At 34.8% G+C, this 18202-nt stretch overlaps 1 protein-coding gene across 1 annotated transcript in view; it reads left to right on the plus strand.

The window, feature by feature from the left end:
• DNAH5 (dynein axonemal heavy chain 5) overlaps positions 1–16300 on the plus strand; it is a 115872-nt gene extending 99572 nt beyond the window's left edge. The window contains 14 exon segments of the mRNA XM_030971030.1: positions 607–850; positions 1844–1958; positions 2421–2611; positions 3442–3563; positions 4335–4484; positions 6090–6335; positions 7599–7818; positions 8423–8628; positions 9383–9586; positions 10050–10265; positions 11066–11278; positions 12691–12843; positions 14521–14752; positions 16134–16300. Of these exon segments, the coding sequence (XP_030826890.1) occupies positions 607–850; positions 1844–1958; positions 2421–2611; positions 3442–3563; positions 4335–4484; positions 6090–6335; positions 7599–7818; positions 8423–8628; positions 9383–9586; positions 10050–10265; positions 11066–11278; positions 12691–12843; positions 14521–14752; positions 16134–16285 (2664 nt within the window). The 3' untranslated portion in view covers positions 16286–16300.
• Positions 16301–18202: the final 1902 nt, after the last annotated feature.

Consider the following 18202-nt stretch of genomic DNA (forward strand, 5'->3'; position numbering starts at 1 on the left):
ATCTTCTATATTTGGGCACTGGAAAAGAATCTAGGTACATTAACCACCCAGATTATATTATTAGATGTATAAAATAAATAATTCTAGTGTAATAATTCATACTTAATCAATGAAGCATTTTTGTGAGAGGCTGAAATTATCCCTGTTTGATGGAGGAGTATTGGCACTTCTTGAAATGTCTGATGCTTGATTTGATGACTAAGCATGGCTATTGAAACTGTTTTCAGTATGGCAATTGTAATGCAAGGCATAAATGAGGATAAGATTACATGGAGGGGAATAAAGTCCTATGTCTGGAATGATGTTTGCATTTGTCTTTTCTGAAACAGAAGACAAACAATTGTGAACTTGTTATTCTTTTAGGGCATGATACAAGCATCTTCCATAATATTAGTAGAAATTATTTGTTAATGTCTACTTGTATAACAGACTCAGATTCTAGTAAGGTATCTTGTGTTAGAAATACCACTGAAATTCTTTCCCCAAATTAATACAGTTGGTCTTGTTCTACACTGTTTTAGGAGGATCAGTATTTTTAAGCTAAATTTTTTTAAATTATTTTTGACTGCTCTTCTGTTTCCCAAACATTACCATGTAATCCAATAGGAATTAGAGAAAGAAAGAACTGATCTTATTGAAGATGTGACTATGAACAAAAGGAGGATTAAAGACCTAGAAGATAACCTTTTATTTCGACTTACAAGCACTAAGAGTTCCCTGGCAGATGATGAGACTCTACTAATTGTATTGAGCAACACTAAGAAGACTGCTGAAGAAGTAACACAGAAACTGCAAACTTCTGCTGAAACTGAAGTACAGATCAATTCAGCCCGCGAAGAGTACAGACCTGGTGAGTGAAGGTAGTCAGAGAAGACAAATAGCTAGACCATATTTTTAAAACATCAATACTTAGAGTAAGAGAAATTGTGGGATGAGATCAGGAAGAGCAAAATTGGTGGGAGAGATCTGTGTTTCCTGTAAGTAAAATGTATCCAGGAGATGTCCTGTTGAGCTATAATGGAGAAAATAGTCAATGTTACGCCTCATGTGGAATTTACAAAATTGAGTGAATTGTTCTCTTTGTAGACTTCCCATTGCTCTATAAAAAACAAGCATATCAGTCATTAGGGTGTTTAGGTAAGTCTATGTTTGAGTTCAACATGTTGACATTCTTTTACTGAGCTTATATAACATTAAGTACTCTCTATATCTGTTCTGATGAATACTCCACCATTTATCCTTTGGTTATTATAGTCAACAAATTTCATGAGTCTTTTAACTGACAGGTAATAATGTGAAAAAAAACAGGGGGAAAAGTAGTTCTCTGTAATTGCCTGCATTCTACGAAATTTGTAAGATGGTACAGTTAGTGTACCAGAAACATTGTAGATTTTGTAAAACCTTTGCATTTAAAACTGAATGACTACTGAAAAGAAGTTAAATCAGTGCTGGGTAAGTTAAATCAATGTAGTTCATTTGACTTTTATGTGAGTCTTGTAAAAGTCTGTAAAAAGAAATTTGTTTGGATACTTAAACAGTATTTTAAACAGCCATAATTTTTATGTGTTCTGCTGATGATATCAATGTTGCAGATTTCCAAATATGCATGTATTTGAAAACTGGACTTTACACAGTTTACATTAATTACAGAAAATATTTTTTCCCCTGATGTATACATGAGGATAAAATGAATGATTTCATTATTTTTCTGGCAGAAAAGAATAGAGAAACTCGAAGATGTTCAGTTATCATTAGTGTTAAAATCAGTGTACATGTTTTGGAGAGTTAAAGAGTTCTGCTCTGCATTTCTGCTTTGAACAATTTTTTCTTTCCCATTCTTCAGTTGCAACTCGAGGTAGCATCTTGTACTTCCTTATCACTGAGATGAGCATGGTCAATGTCATGTATCAGACATCGCTTCGACAGTTTCTGGGGCTTTTTGACTGCTCCCTAGCCAGGTAATTTAGCTAACAATAAGTGTAATTTGTATTTACCCAGTCCTGGAGGTGCCTGTAGTACAGTAAAGTTTTATTGTAAACTAATATCAGAAAGAAGACTCTTGCTTCTTACAGTCTTGACCAGGAATTGTCAGGTTAAATACCCATAAAACTTTGATAGTTAGCAAGGCAAAGACCCTTCTAATGTACTTACAGTTCTTCAAAATTTATTAGATAATTAAAAACCATTATACTGCATTGATTTTCAGCTGGGCTAAAAGACTTGATAAGAAAGGATTTTTTTGTTGTTGCAGTTCCTTCAATCTGAAAGTTGTTGCCAGTTTGCTGTCTGATATTCTGTTTGTGACCTATTATTTTTCATGTTTTGAAAATACTGAACCATGGCCTTTTTCTTTTGCATAGTATTCCCTTTTATAAAGCCTAAGAAAATCAACTTTCAACTGCAGACCTTTCTTTTAACAGGTCTACCAAGAGCCCTATAACCAGCAAGAGAGTTACCAATATTATTGAACATATGACATATGAAGTATTCAAATATACTGCCCGAGGACTCTATGAGGAGCACAAATTTCTTTTCACATTACTGCTTACCTTGAAGATTGATATACAAAGAAACAGAGTGAAGCATGAAGAATTTCTGACACTTATTAAAGGTGGGAACTATGAATAAATTATAAGGAGAGCACATTATTATGATAGAAAATTTATGTATTTGTATCTTCTAGCCAGCATGCTCCTTCCTTTTGCACATGAGAAACCAGTCAATTGTAAGAATACATGTTTATCATTCTGATCTGGTGACAGACAACATTGTATGGCTGTTCTAACTTATAGCAGCACACTGAATATTGATGAATATATCTTTGTAATCATGAGAATTTGAAGGGAATATTGTTGTCTGCTGCTCAAATATCATCAGGTATGTTTTAACTTAGAAAAATTGTTATTGTAGCAAACATGTTATAGTAACTACAGCAAATAGGAGCAGAAAATGATGCTACCATTTTAAAAGAACATCAGAGTGACATGTTGCATGTGACAAGGTCGGTTTTGGTCTTAACTGCATACAAGCACTGGGTTCACTTGAAAGTTTGGATCAATTTTGTATTAGCTTTTCAAGAGACTTAGTTTACAGGCAGCATTTATTCATGGATTATATGTGTGAATTTTTCCATGTTGAATCTTCAGAATATCTTTTCCCATAAAGCCTTTATTTCCAGGCACATGGCACAAAAAACCAGTAAAGCCTCAAAATAGAAATTGGTCAATACTTCTGTTTAAGGTACATAATATTAAAAAATAATATTAACTAACCAAATTGCAAACTCAGCTTAATCAAATATGGCATGGTTTTGTAAGGTAGAAAACTCCTGTAGCATCATGATTTAAAAACTGGATTATTGTATTTGTTTTTGCCCTCTTATTTTGTTTATTTTTCTTTGTCTCTCCAACAGTACTAATAACTAATTTCAATTTCTTGCAGGTGGTGCTTCCCTAGACCTTAAAGCTTGTCCTCCTAAGGCGGCTAAATGGATTCTGGATATGACTTGGTTGAACTTGGTGGAGCTCAGTAAGCTTGAAGAGTTTTCAGATATTCTTGATCAAGTATGTAAGAGCTTTTGAAAGTTGATCTCTTATTTAACAAGTAATTGTCTGGTAGTTATCAAGCCATATGGTGGAAACCGATTTATTTTATGGAAGAGAAACAAAAGTGGCAGCAAATAGCCACAGTTATGGCCCTGACTGCTTAGCAACCTGTGTTGATATAAAAATTCAGCCACTCCCAGGAAAATAAGAAGAGTGTAGAGTGTTCACACTTTATAAAATTATAGTATTTTTGGGTTGGGATTCAGCTTGCCATTACCCAATTAATACATTACAACTTTATTTTTATTCTAGTTATTATGTTATCTTGCATCCCTGTTGTGCTTTCTTACACTATGTTTTATGGTGCTTCTTCCAGTATTTCTCTGGTTACATGGAGTAAACATTAGGGAGAAGGTACATGCTCCACATGCTCTCTCATGTGCAGAACAATTGTGTACTTGCTGTTCTCAAAGCTATGTCTGTGCCTAGCTATCCATATTCTGACATAGCTATGCTGCTGTATCAGACTATAGCGTACTGATTAGTAGCTCCTGTTTTCAGAATATGAATACTCCAGGGTGCTGCGTTCTACAATAGCATACTTATAACCTGATATTTTATCCTATCATTTTCAATAGCCTTATTAAATTTGTGGAAGAATATCTCTAGACAAATGCTTGGGTGCGGATTTCATATCTCTGACTCTCATTAAAAATTTGCGACCTAGTGGCAGTGCAAATATGACTTGTCTGTTTAGTGATATTTGCTTCTTTGATGGTATAATTGCAGATTTCCAGAGAAGAGAAACAGTGGAAGCTGTGGTTTGATAGTAAGAATCCCGAAGAAGAATTGGTGCCTAGTGGCTATGGTCAATCTCTGGACTCCTTCAGACATCTTCTTCTTATCAGATCTTGGTGTCCTGACAGGACCATAGCTCAGGTATATTTATATAGCCTAGATGGTCTATTTAGATATCATTAGAATAATAGTTTTCAGATTGCAGGTTACTATTATGTTATATAATGCTAAACACCTTTTTGCAATGGACCTTTGTTGTATTTTCTGAAATTCTTTTCAGACCATTTATGTATTTGTTACAAGGGCAGTGAAAATAAAATAATTCCAATATATTGAACAAATATTATCCGTTGTGGTGGATATCACTGTGGTGATTTCTGCTGGAATCATATGTGTTTATCCAGATCTTCTTTATTAGTTCAGAAGATACTTTTAGCTGTCCTTGCTTACTCACTAGAATTTTAGAAGTGTCCCCATGTTAGACTGAAGTCAAATATTTTAATGAACTTGACTGGTTGAGGGAAAATTGAAAACAATTTAATTGAGAAAATATTTTTTGCATGGAAGGATTAGAACCACTTTAGAAAAATCTTTAATAAAGTCTGCTCAAAGCTCTCAATTTAAAGACATCTATTAAAAATTACAGAACTGAAATTTATTAAATAGACCTTTTTAAAAGAAAAATAATCTTCTAGGAGCCTATTTTTAACTTTTATGTTCTTTTCCAGTACAAAAGACCGAAAAAAAGATAAAATTATTGGCAATTCAGAGCAATTAATGATGATTTACTGAAATTGGAAGTGTGGTATTAATTTTATTGATAAATATCTTTAGACATTCAGAGAAAATCTCACCAGTAATTGGTGTACTGCAGTCAATATGTTCAGCAGTAAAGATAAAGAATATCTCTATGATGTATGCTATGTGTCTGAAACAGATCACATAAGATTAGTTCCTCTCTACTGTTAATGGGGCAAGGTAAACTTACATCTTTCAATGGTTTTATGAAAACTGATATTTTAGCAAATGTTTAATGCTGAATGTCTTTTGTCTCTGAGAGGCAACCCAGAGGTATTAAAGGGAAGATTTATCTAAGGCAAGAGCTGTGTGTGGTGAAAGAGTACCAGAAAGATCATCTCAGACTGTTTGAAAGAGCCTTTTCTATTTCTTTGTGAAAAAGAACAATAATCTAGAATTTTTAAAGATCAATAAAGAAGGGATAAAAGATGGTTTTCACCTGTTCCTTTGGATTGTCTACTTAGTGATAGTTATTTTAATCATTACTACTGTTAATTCATTGCTTACTTGACTGTGGAGGTGAGAAAGGCCTAAGAGCTTTGAAGCCCATCTTTAGTCCTTTTCTCCTATTTTTCTAGATTTTGATGCTGAGTTACACTGTCTAATGGAGATATCCTTAAATCATTAAAAATTTTCTAAAGTTTTAGAGAATTTATTATTTTTATTATACTCTAATTATAGTTATTATACATAAAAATACATGCAGATATATGTAATATAATAATTATTTAAAAAAATTAACTGGCTGTATAAGGCTATAAGAAATAACACCTTCAAAGACAGTATGATGTGTTGACATGTAAAAATAAACTTGTTGTGTATTTGTATTTTTGATATAAATTTTTAGCAGCCTTTGGTATTCAGTTGAATTTTTGGTAGCTTTTACACTGGGAAGAAAGCGTTATAAAATGGTTAGGTCACAAGTTAAATTTACCCTTTTTAATATAGGCAAGAAAATATATCACTGACACTATGGGGGAGAAATATGCAGAGGGAGTCATCTTGGACTTGGAGAAAACATGGGAAGAGTCAGATCCACGTACTCCCCTGATATGCTTTCTTTCCATGGGCTCTGATCCTACGGACTCAATTATTGCTTTGGGAAAAAGACTGAAGACAGAAACGTGTTGTGTTTCCATGGGCCAGGGGCAAGGAATCCATGCTCGTAAACTCCTACAGCAGACAATGGCTCATGTAAGCAACAAAAATCTGAATGTTTTTCTCTCTGTATTAAACAGTTAGAAATAAAAATCCTGCCATGAGATAATGTATTTTGGTGGGTAGTTAATGCTGATGCAAACCCCTACATTTATTTATATGAGAGTCCTAAGCAAGAGAACTGTATTTTCACACTCCTTCAATTTGCCTCAACAAGCTTCTTGATACTGTGCAGATGCTTTTCATTGAAAATGGAGTGCTTTTCATATAAAATGGAGTTTTAAGAGTTGATTGCAGACTGATGAACATAGCTGAATCGATTTTTTGGTTTTTTGCTTGTATTACCAGTAAACATTCTTCTGTAGGTATTTCAGATTGTATTTTCAATTTTTTTTATTTTCAGTAATATGGATGTATTTTGTTAAATGAAGAAAATGAATTCCAAATATGCTATTGATAGTTACATAAACTTGGGAAAAACAAGGTAGTATAGCAAGTTATTTCATATTACTGTAGTCTGAATTTGGACTTGTAAGGGACAATCTAAAATTTTACAGGAGGAGGAATTAAAGAACAAAACTATCTGTATAAGAAAGGTGAGATGTTCCAATTTGGCATGCTTTGCACATCAGATGATACTACTGCTATGCCTACTGCTAATGTAAAAATACTGATCTTACTCTCCTGTGCTATGAGCTTCTTTTTATAACCAGTTTTAGTTCTGCTTCAGATTCTTGTTTGATAACTTCTCATAAGGAACTGATTGACCAATCAAATGAGAAGAAACCCATTCAAAAGCAGGGGAAAGGTGCACCTTATATTTAGTTAAAAGAAATGCAGTTACATTCCCTCACTGTCTCACAAGCCCTCTTAGTGAAGAGGTATATGAGATGCCTATATGAGAAATATGGTAATTCATATAAGAAAATTTGATAGCAATAGATTAGTTATGTATGTTTATTTGGTTATTTTCCAAGCCTGGGACCCTTGTGAGGAGCAAGGTTTATCAGATTGCTCTATCAAGCTACTCCTGAGCTCCCTTACCTAAGTCAAAATTTATCCATTTCTATCAGCGCTGTAGTCATGACAAGGCATGTTTTAAATGTATTGAAATGGAAAAGGTAGAGACTATTTGAAAAGACCAGATGAGACAAGTAGGAACCAGTTGTTCAGGTGAAAAAACCAAATAAGCTAACACCATCTTCAGAAGAAGCAGCCCACAGCTTAGCTCCCTTCAAGGAATGATTTCAGTTTTTGAACAACCTTGATAACTTTTAAAATTCTGTTGTTTGAAACTAGGGAGGTTGGGCACTTCTGCAAAACTGCCACCTTGGACTTGACTTTCTGGATGAGTTAATGGACACTGTAATAGAGACAGAGACTGTTCACGAAAACTTTAGACTGTGGATGACAACTGACATTCACAAACAATTCCCCATCAGCCTTCTTCAAATGTCAATTAAGTTTACCAATGAACCACCACAAGGGCTCAGAGCTGGACTAAAGAGAACATACAGTGGTGAGTTCCAGAATGGTAATGATTTAAAATTAAATTTTGGACTGTGATGCTATTGTGTGGTCATGTTAAACTGGTAGTAAATGTAAGCTAATATGAGGAACTGTTCACAATGATGCCAGGGCACATCTTAGTTTTTGTTTTGAAAATTAAGATGATTTGCTGATGTTGTGTTGTCAGAATTAACTGGATAACAAAACAGAGAATGCCTTTTCTCACATGTTGGCTTCTAGTATCTCAGTTCAAAGTGTTTGAATTTTTAATATTCTATCTTTTGGCAGAAAAATGATATGGTTGGCTATCAAGTGCTCTTTACACTACATAAAATAAAGGACAAAGACTCTGTGCAGAAAGCAACTTGATGTGACTTCAACTATTAGTAAATTGTGTTTTTTTTCCTCCTGAAGTTTACTCTTTTAATTTGAACAATTTAATAACATGCTATAAACTATCTCCAGTGCAGAACACTTTGTGGGACAATAATTTATCCTTGGGAGAGGCAGAGAGCCAAGTGAATCTCTCTAGAGTGATATTTTAGCACTGGTTTGAAGTAATTTTGAAAAAGACAATTACAGTGATTCTCATAAAACCCATTTGCAATCAATAGGTGTCAGCCAGGATTTATTAGATGCCAGTAAAATGGTGCAATGGAAACCACTGTTGTACGCTGTAGCGTTTCTGCACTCCACAGTTCAGGAAAGACGCAAGTTTGGCTCTCTGGGTTGGAATATTCCCTATGAGTTTAATCAAGCTGATTTCAATGCTACAGTGCAGTTCGTTCAAAACCACTTGAATCGCATGGATACCAAGAAGGTAATGAATGATTTTGTGGGAAATGTGGACTAAGATGATGGATCTTTCTAGTAGTGGAATGTGTGTAGATGCTTCCTAATAACTGAACTGCTAGAGTGATTTTAACTTATTGTTTTTTTCCACAAATATTCAATATTTCAAATATATCTGTCTCTACAGCAGCAGACTTAGACTTCTAATCCAGTGCATGTTTAATTTCTGTATTAACCTCTACATTAAAAAAAGCCTTTCCATCCATCTCAGAAACATAAACCTTAGCAGTATTGACCTTATTTTCAATTCTAATCAAGTCAATTAATTAAAAAGGGATATTTCAAATACTCTTTTGTTTAAATCTATTTCGAGTAAGAATAAGCTTTGCCCCCCCCACCTAACTTTGCAGCATGAAGAAATCAAAAGTTGTTTTAAATGATTATACAAGAATGTCTCCTATGCTTCTCACTTTCATATGGCCAGTTGTCATACAGAGAGGTCTGTGGCAGAGCAAGTTGCAGTTGGCATTTTAAGTGAAAGGAGAATTCAAATATATCTGTAACCTTGCTATCTTCAAGATCCTCTTGAATTTGTCGGTGAATTCTATTTTGAGAAATTCTTGCAGGTGTTCTGGGAATGCAAGACTATAATGAAAAAGAGTAATAGGAAAGTAACTTTCTTTCAAATGGGACAGACATGGTACATCAGCTGTTTTTACTAAGGCAGGTCCAAGTAATAAGAAGTGGATTAGCTGAAGTCAGTGCTTTCTGCTTGGTTTTAGGGTATCTCTTGGAGTACTGTTTGTTACATGATAGGTGAGATCCAGTATGGTGGTCGTGTGACAGATGACTTTGACAAAAGACTCATGAACACCTTTGTAAAGATTTGGTTCAGTGAAAACACATTCAGTCAGGAATTCAGCTTCTACAAAGGATACAGCATACCCAAATGTACTATGGTGGATCAATACCTTCAGTACATACAGGTTGGTAAATGAAAGCTAATCACTTGTTTCTCATAAGTTCCTGATTCCCTATAATTTTTCTCTTTTTTCTGAGTACCTGTATTTTGTCTTTCATTCACCGATTTTTAAACTGATTTCTAGCAGTTTGCATATCTATTAGTGACAACTAATTTTTGTTATCAATGCTATCATCTTCATGTCAGTAAATTTTCTCGTGTTTTGCTTGTGGGACATACCTAAAGGCACAAAGTTATTAAAGGGGGCAAAGAATGGAGTCCAAACATTGGATACAACCTCTTTGAAATAAAAGGTCTAGATATATGAGAGTAAAAATCAAGGCTTTTTTCCCTGTTTTTTATTTGGTTTTGTTGTGTGTTGAGTTTTATGGGCGGGGGGGTTGTTTGGGGGATTTTTTTTGAGGATTTTTTTTTAATGATTTGCTTCTAAATCTCCAGTTGTACTCTTTTTATGTTTTACTATGTAGAGCCTTCCTGCTTATGACACACCAGAAGTGTTTGGTTTGCACCCCAATGCAGATATCACCTACCAAAGTAAAGTTTCCAGAGATGTATTGGACACGATCCTCAGTATTCAGCCTAAAGATAGCTCTGGTGGAGGAGGTGAAACTCGAGAGGCAGTTGTAGCCAGACTGGCTGATGATATGCTGGAAAAACTTCCTGCTGATTATGTACCATTTGAAGTGAGTTAATGAAATTCTGGCAAAAACATTTGCTCCATCTTGCCTTTTATGGATTAAAAAAACCCAAACCAACAAGCCCAAAACCCCAGAAACTTTTCTAAAAGCATGTTTGAATCAATTCATACAGGCAATATTTTATATTTTAAGCTATTAATGTTTATAATGAAGTCATTACATGTGTGCTGAAGTGCTTTTGTAAGAGCTTTTTCAGAAATATTAAACCTGTTAATGCTTAAGTTGTCATTTGCGCTACGGGGGAGGCAGGATCATTAGCTTATAACTGAGTTTGTTGACACTATAAAATTTCTAGTTATGTTCATGCAGCTGTTTATTTGTTAATGTAACACTTTTGATTAAAAATGTATCAGTGAGTTTGGTTAGAATACAAGACTGCCTGGTATTGTGATAGTTCCCAGGCATTGCTATGTTGAAGCAAAGTAGCTGGGGCAATTACTCCTGATTGGTTTGTTCAAAAAGAATCTTGGAACTGCTTGTTGGAACCAAAGCTGAATTCTTTGAACTAAAGTAAACAGCCTACAAGCTCTTTAAGTGGCATTAGCTCAAAGACTAAATCATGACTTGGACTGAAAACATAGCCAGTCTCAGCATCACAGATTTCTCTTGGGACAAATCCTGTGTTTCTCTCTCACAGATAATTCAAGGGAGGTGCTAAACTGACCATTTAAGCTCATAAATAAATTATGTTATGTCTCAACGTTCATATTGGGGCCTAACACTGACATAAATCCAATTTTGTTTTTTTCACTTCTATTGAAGGATCTTTGGTTTTCTACCAACAGGTAAAAGAAAAACTAAAGAACATGGGACCTTTTCAACCTATGCACATATTTTTGCGACAGGAGATTGAACAAATGCAGAGAGTTATTTCTTTAGTGAGAAGCACTCTGACTGATCTAAAACTTGCCATTGATGGGACAATAGTTATGAGTGAAAATCTGAGGGATGCTTTAGACTGCATGTATGATGGAAGGATTCCTGCTAGCTGGAAAAAGGTAGGTATACATCACTTGTTCTGGAAAGAAATAAAAAATCTATTTCTGAAGACTAGATTAAACTGCTAGACTTAGAGTAAACATTTTTTTCAAACTATGTTTCAGAGGTGTTAACTAGAGCTGTGCAACTGCTGGAATAGATTTTCTGCTAAAATAAACATACTCAAAACAAGGCTTCTTTCTTTTATGAAAATTGAAATGAATGTGAAGGTTGCAGATATGTGCCATTTTAACAACCCGTTACATATTGGCAGTATGAAAACCCAGAGAGAGGAAAGAAATTTAAAATGTGATGATGGATTTTAAAAATTAACACCCACATTAGTGACTAAAGTGGTGTTATTTATTGGACATATATAATTATTGGACAGCCTTTTCTGGGTTAAGTAGAGGTGGCCTGTCCATCTTGGTCAAAATCAGTGCACTTTGAGTAATAGCCACATAATTGCAAAATAGTAAATGCTGGAAAGGACCTGTGAAGACTGTGTAGTTTAATCATGCTTTCTAAAGCAGTGTCAGTTAAATCAGGGTTCCCAGGAGTCTCCAGAATCAGAGAGGTGCAACCCGCTTCATTGTTTGATCACCTTCACAGTAAAAACCAACCTATCAACCAACCACCAGCCAAAGAAACAAAAAATTCCTTAAGTTGAAACAGAATTTCTGACATTTCATCTTGTTCCCATTGCCTTCTGTCCAATTGCTGAAAAGGATCAGGCTCCATCTTCTTCTGTCCTCCACATGAGATATAAACATATTTAAGCCTCCTTTAAGCGTTCTCTTCTCCAAGCTAAACAATCCCAGCTCTCAGCCTCTCCCCATAGAAATTGTTTTCAGGGATAATTAGACCTGTTAACAGCAACTGATGGAAAGAAAAATGTGTTTTTTTTTTTTTTAAAGAATTTTTTTTGTTGTTGTTGTTTGCTTGTTTTGTTTCTACTGACAAAGTGTTCTCATGGCAGAAAACCTAGATGTAAACAGATGTTTCACAACACAGCTATATCTCCCCATAGTCCAAGTTCAGCTTTCCTTAGTTTTATTCAGAAGAATAAAAATGCAGAACAGTCTTATAGAAATCGTGTTGTCTTGATATATTGACCTTGGAATTATAAAGACATGTATGCAGTTTTTCTTTTTAGCTTATACAGCTGTTTAACCTTGCAAAAATGTCATAAAATGGACAATTCCACAGAGAGCATTAAATGTGTAAATGGAATAGTAGACATGAATTTAAACAGAGAAAGAATTTCCTTCAGGTATCAGTGGGATGCAAAGCTTAAGCATCAGGTTAAAGTTAAGATATGATAGATGATTTTCAAATATGCTTTGCTAATATAATATTGTTTATTACCATGGGAGGATGTAGCTTTTCTTGACAGCAGTATGCTATTTTAAAACATGTTTACTGTTTTTAGGCATCTTGGCCTTCTAGTACACTTGGTTTCTGGTTTACTGAGCTTCTAGAAAGAAACCACCAGTTTTGCACGTGGATTTTTGAAAATCGACCCAACTGTTTCTGGATGACAGGGTTTTTTAATCCTCAAGGATTTTTAACTGCAGTGAGACAGGTAAATTGTGTTTGAAATCTTATTCTGCTTATTTTTTCACATACTTTTAAAAATAAAATGTATTGTCTGATGAAGGATGAGTTTATACACATTGGAAGATGCGTGACTGTCTAACATTTCCTGAGTGAACTGTTCCTTCTTCACACATACTTTGTTAGTATAACAACCTCTAATGTGTTCAGTTATATGTCCTGTGTTGACCAAGGCCCAAATAAATAGAGACTACCTCACAACATTATTAAGGTAGACTAGAAAAATATTAAGTCTCATGTTTCCATTGTGATATCTCTGAGAATGACCATTAAGCCAATGAATTTCCCTTTTCCCCCCTCTCTTTTGTTCTGTGTTCAGTACTTACCTGACTGGAGACTGGGCTGAAAAGCTATTTAGAATTAGTCTTACATTTCCCTGCTGCTGTTCAGTAGCTGATTAAGTTTTTCTTCAGGAAGCGTGAAAGACTTTCCTTTATTAATGCATAGAAGTATGATATTTGATGTGTTTGCGAACGTATGTATGTTGACTTGGTGATTGTATTGGTTGCTCAGCAACTTTTTTACTTTAAAAGGAAACAATAAATGCCTGTGTTGGTCAGCATAAAGGAACATACTGGAGACAGTAAGCATCTGGAATATGTAAAATTAAGAAAGAATACTCAGGTGAAAATACAGTGGGACCTCAGGAAAATAAAAGCCCAAGCTTTTGGAGAAGAGAATGAAGATTTTTGATGTAGGAAGAAAATCCCCTCCTACTCTGAAGTCTGGGTAGTGTAATCTAAAATGTCAGGCATGTAGCCTTGGAATTATGTAACAAAAATAGTCCTAAACTGGGACTATCTTTTGCATCCAAGGTCATGTAAAAGGTTTACTAGCAGGATCCAAAACAGTTAGAAACTACAGAATTTTCTGGTTCCATAAAAAGGAACTGTGGATATGTAACAACCTACTATGCCAAGTAAATACCTAAGTGAGTTTCTGGGCTTTGATGTGAGAAAGATCTTGAGTTCTTTTAGATCATCGATGTAACTGCAGTACAGGGCAAACATTCATTCCAATTATTTCAAAGAATGATTTTTGAAGCCATTGGAAGACCAGGATGAAACTTGGGTTTGCCACAACTTATTTGCATGGCATAGTAAAGAACTGGGCAACTGAGAGTTGAGTGTTGTCCAGTGCATCAACTAACAGGTTTTTTTGCAGTCTCTTTACATAGCTTTATAGCTGAGTGAGTTTTTACTCATTAAGAGTACAGCTACTGAAGAGTAGAGGTGCAGGAAAAGGAAGGTAACCCCAGAAAGTATGTTTCACTTACCACATGCAGGTAATGTTTTCTCATCTCATCAAATATGTGAAATTTTTGTGTTCACAAGAGCTGGCTACAATTGGCATTCAGTGGTTGTGTTACTTGGTATGGTTTTTAGATTCTTTATATAATAGAAAGAAATTAAAATCAAATATAGTGGCAAAAGTACTGAAAGGTTTCTTGTAGTGCCATGCCATCATTCCCTTAGAGAAAAGTCAAACTTCTGTGAAGATGGATATTGTGAAGGATTGGTGATTTTTTGTTGTACTGAAGACAATATTTTATGACCATAAAAATTTATTTCTAATAACTGCTGGGAAAAAGGGTTCTGAGCTCATGTGAAAATTTAACAACCTAACTTTTGTCTGATTTGGGCAGGAAATAACGAGAGCTAACAAAGGATGGGCTCTTGACAGTGTAGTGCTGTGCAATGAAGTCACAAAATGGATGAAGGATGATATCACAAGCCCTCCTTCAGAAGGTGTCTACGTGTATGGGCTGTATTTAGAAGGAGCTGGCTGGGACAGAAGAAACATGAGACTGACAGAATCTAAGCCCAAGGTGCTCTTTGAGCTGATGCCAGTTATAAGGATATATGCCGAGAATAACAGTAAGTAACAGTATTGTAAAGGATGTTATTTCCATTGGATTCAACGTAGCATTTTATTTAACTGCATTGAAATCTTTTGGGCTTGCCAGGATTTCGTAAGGCTGTTACTAATCATTGTATACATAGCAACTCTCTTTCAGGGTGGAAGATTTCCATTTAAAATGTGTTTCAGGCTTGCTTCATAATTGATAGTAGGCACTTTTCCTAATATTTAGATAGGTCTCTACACGTGGTCTTAATGGTGTTAAGCACTTTATAACAGGTAAGCTGTATGTACATATTGACAATATGTGTCCCAGACCTAAAATGCCATTTTTCTTATACATAAACTCTGTGATCTCTGTAGCCTCCATAACATAAATCTAAATGATGTTTCACTCATGCCACAACTGAATGTATATATATATATATATATATATGTATGTATGTGTGTATATGCAACATACAAGATACTCATGGATTATATACACACACACACATACATATATACATATACAGGTATATACTGTGTTTATAGATAATATGTTTATAGATATATACATATATAAATTCATATGTATACACGTATATATGTATTGTGTATATTTATAAAAACTTTTTTTCGTAGACAAGTCTGATTTTGAGCTCATGGAAGCAAGCAAGAAGTGGAGTGAGGTTGTGGGAGATGTTTTGTCTTTGAGGCAGTAAAGGAATGGAAAGAAAACTTATGGGGCTTAAGGACAGTGCTGGGAAAATATGTAATTTGTCTTAATGTAATGAGTTTTTGCATATACAATAGGACATGCTGTTGAATAGGGATATAAAACAGAACAGAATAATCCACTGAAGAACATAAAATTGGAAAACTTTGTTGAAAAGAATTCCATCCCTAAAAGCAAATCTTGCTAACATGCTATTTTGCATAGCTAATGTTTTATAAAACGCATGATCAGCAGCCAAGATAATAAATAATGTATACTGAAGTACTGAGCATGACTTGACTACTGTTCTAATTCTGCAGTGAAGTAGTTGATGACTTGTACTCTCAAATATGAAATGTATTTCAAACCAAGTTTGTAAGTTACCAGGTCAAAAGTAAGGAAATTTTATTTTGGCATAATACATTGATAAGAAGTAATGTTTCGCTGGCAGATTGAACCAATAAGAGCAGTAATTACTCTGGAGTGTCCATTTACATATATTGGTTTGCATCAGTTCCTAGGTGCTCATGTTAAACCTAAAGATTTCAAACCATGTATGTCTTTCAGCTGGCAATAGCAAATAGAAAGCAAAGTACTATTGAACTTGGATTCACTTTTCCATTTGCCTTATGATCAATCCCTTAGGGCCCCATTTTTTCAACTTAGTTTAATTGCTCTTTATGTCTCTTCTGTCTTTTCAGCTGCAAAAGATCCACGTCTGTATTCATGTCCAGTCTACAAAAAGAGCAGTCGAACAGACCTTAATTACATTGTTTCTATGGATCTTAAAACCCGCCAGCCTCCAGAGCACTGGGTACTCCGTGGAGTAGCACTTCTGTGTGATGTCAAGTAATGCTAAAAAAAAAAAACGGTTTCCAGGCGTTGTTTTCTGATTTTAAATGCAAACATTATTGTGTAGTTAGATACACAATGAAACACTTCTAAAAATGTTATTTCTAAATCATAGACTCCATTATGGTGTTTTTATAAAATTATTCTCTATAAACCTATACAGTGGGCTTATAAATGCTACATCTTATAGTGACATTAACTTTTGTGTCTTTGAAAAATCATGACAAATATTTAGTGCTCCTATCAATTATGTGTGCATAAGCACTCCTCCTGTGTGCCTTATTTTACCTTGAATAAAGATTAATTGATTTGAACGTTGTTACTTTTTGGTAGTAAATATTTTGTATCAGAACTTACCTTCAACAAGCTAAATACAAAGCTAGTTGTTTTGGTTTTTTTTTTTAATGTGTGTGTATCTATGGAAAACTAAGCCCTATTGCTCATTCATATTAGTCAAAATTCCTCAAGATTATGTTCCAAGATTTATTTCTTAGTTGATAGTTTGCTTGCTGTCTAAATAAGGAAGATAAGGCTGGAAAAAATATTTCACTACTTGGACAACAAATTCATTGTGTTGCATAGGAAAACAAGCATCTGACAGCTGCCAAAATTTCTTACTATCTGGCTCAGGACTTATAAATATATAATGGATCAGAAGCAATACATAAGAATGAATGGGTACTTTTTGTGTGCTACTATACCAGAGTTGAGTCTCTTGTCATCAGTGTTATTAGTAGATGGGCTTTCCCTTCCCCCCCCTTTTCCTTCCTCCTTTTTTTAAAATAGTCTCCCTTTTTTTTTTTTTCTTGCTTCTGTGCTGCAGCTTTATTGGCATCTTACATAGAAAACCTTTAATGGAGGAATTAATCCAAAAGAGAAATATTAGCAGGTCCATTTAATTGGACACTGTGGGCCTCACACTTCAAGCACACTTATTTAATCATCAAAAAAACAATGTTTTTTTGTTGCTGAGTTCAGGAGGTCATGTATCTTAGTGGCTCACTAACCATTCCCAAAGTTTGCTTGTTCAGAAGAGGAAGCAGAGAGAATTGTTATTCCTGCTGCATCTGTCATTCATAAAGGCTACAATGGAGAAACTGTTTTCAATTTTATGTCAAATCAATACAGGAGACTTCAACATTCATTTCCACAGTCAAATCACTTATAAAACTTAGGTGGAACATTGATTCTGTCAAACAAATTCTGATTGTAGCAGTCCTTCCCTGTTGGAATTAGTATTTTTTCTTTTAAATAACTCACAATTTTATGAATGGAATATGTGAAAATCTTTTATAGGAAATAGTTTTAATTTAGACAAGGCAATAAATAAGGTTAGAAGGGTTGAAGTGCTCTTCACTGAACCTTGAAGCACCATGTTCCAATTTCCAGGAGATTTCTGGATACTCTCTGGAGTTCTAACTTGCCACTGACTGGTGTCTTTCGCCAAGACCTTCCTCTCTGAAGAAGATGAACATATTTTATCCTTGTGCAATTCATTCATACTAAGAATTTACAAGCCACATGCACTTCAAATACCACTTTTTAAATGGGCGTTTTTGTACTATCATTGTTGTGGATACATCAAACCCAAAAGTAATTCAGTGCGGGGACTGTGCACATTTTTTTCAGTGTGTGATTTTCTATGAGAATAGCAAGGCAAAGAGTAGTTCCCACACTGGCATTCCTAGTTATTCCAAAGGCTGTTAGGTCAATGAAACAATTGATATTGGCCATCCCTGTTATTTCTGTTGTTTTAGCTTTTTTTTTGTAACAGTTTTGGCATTGTCTCTTTAGGTGTCTGCAAAACCACCATCAGGGACGGAAAAATGAGGCAAGGGAAAGTTCAATGAGCAATTGAAATGTAGTATTATGTCAAGGGCCAGAGTGCATACCCTGCTCTCCCAGAGGTTTTTCTGCC

Source organism: Camarhynchus parvulus, chromosome 2 (genome assembly GCF_901933205.1).
Source record: "Camarhynchus parvulus chromosome 2, STF_HiC, whole genome shotgun sequence".
NCBI classification, from domain to species: domain Eukaryota; kingdom Metazoa; phylum Chordata; class Aves; order Passeriformes; family Thraupidae; genus Camarhynchus; species Camarhynchus parvulus.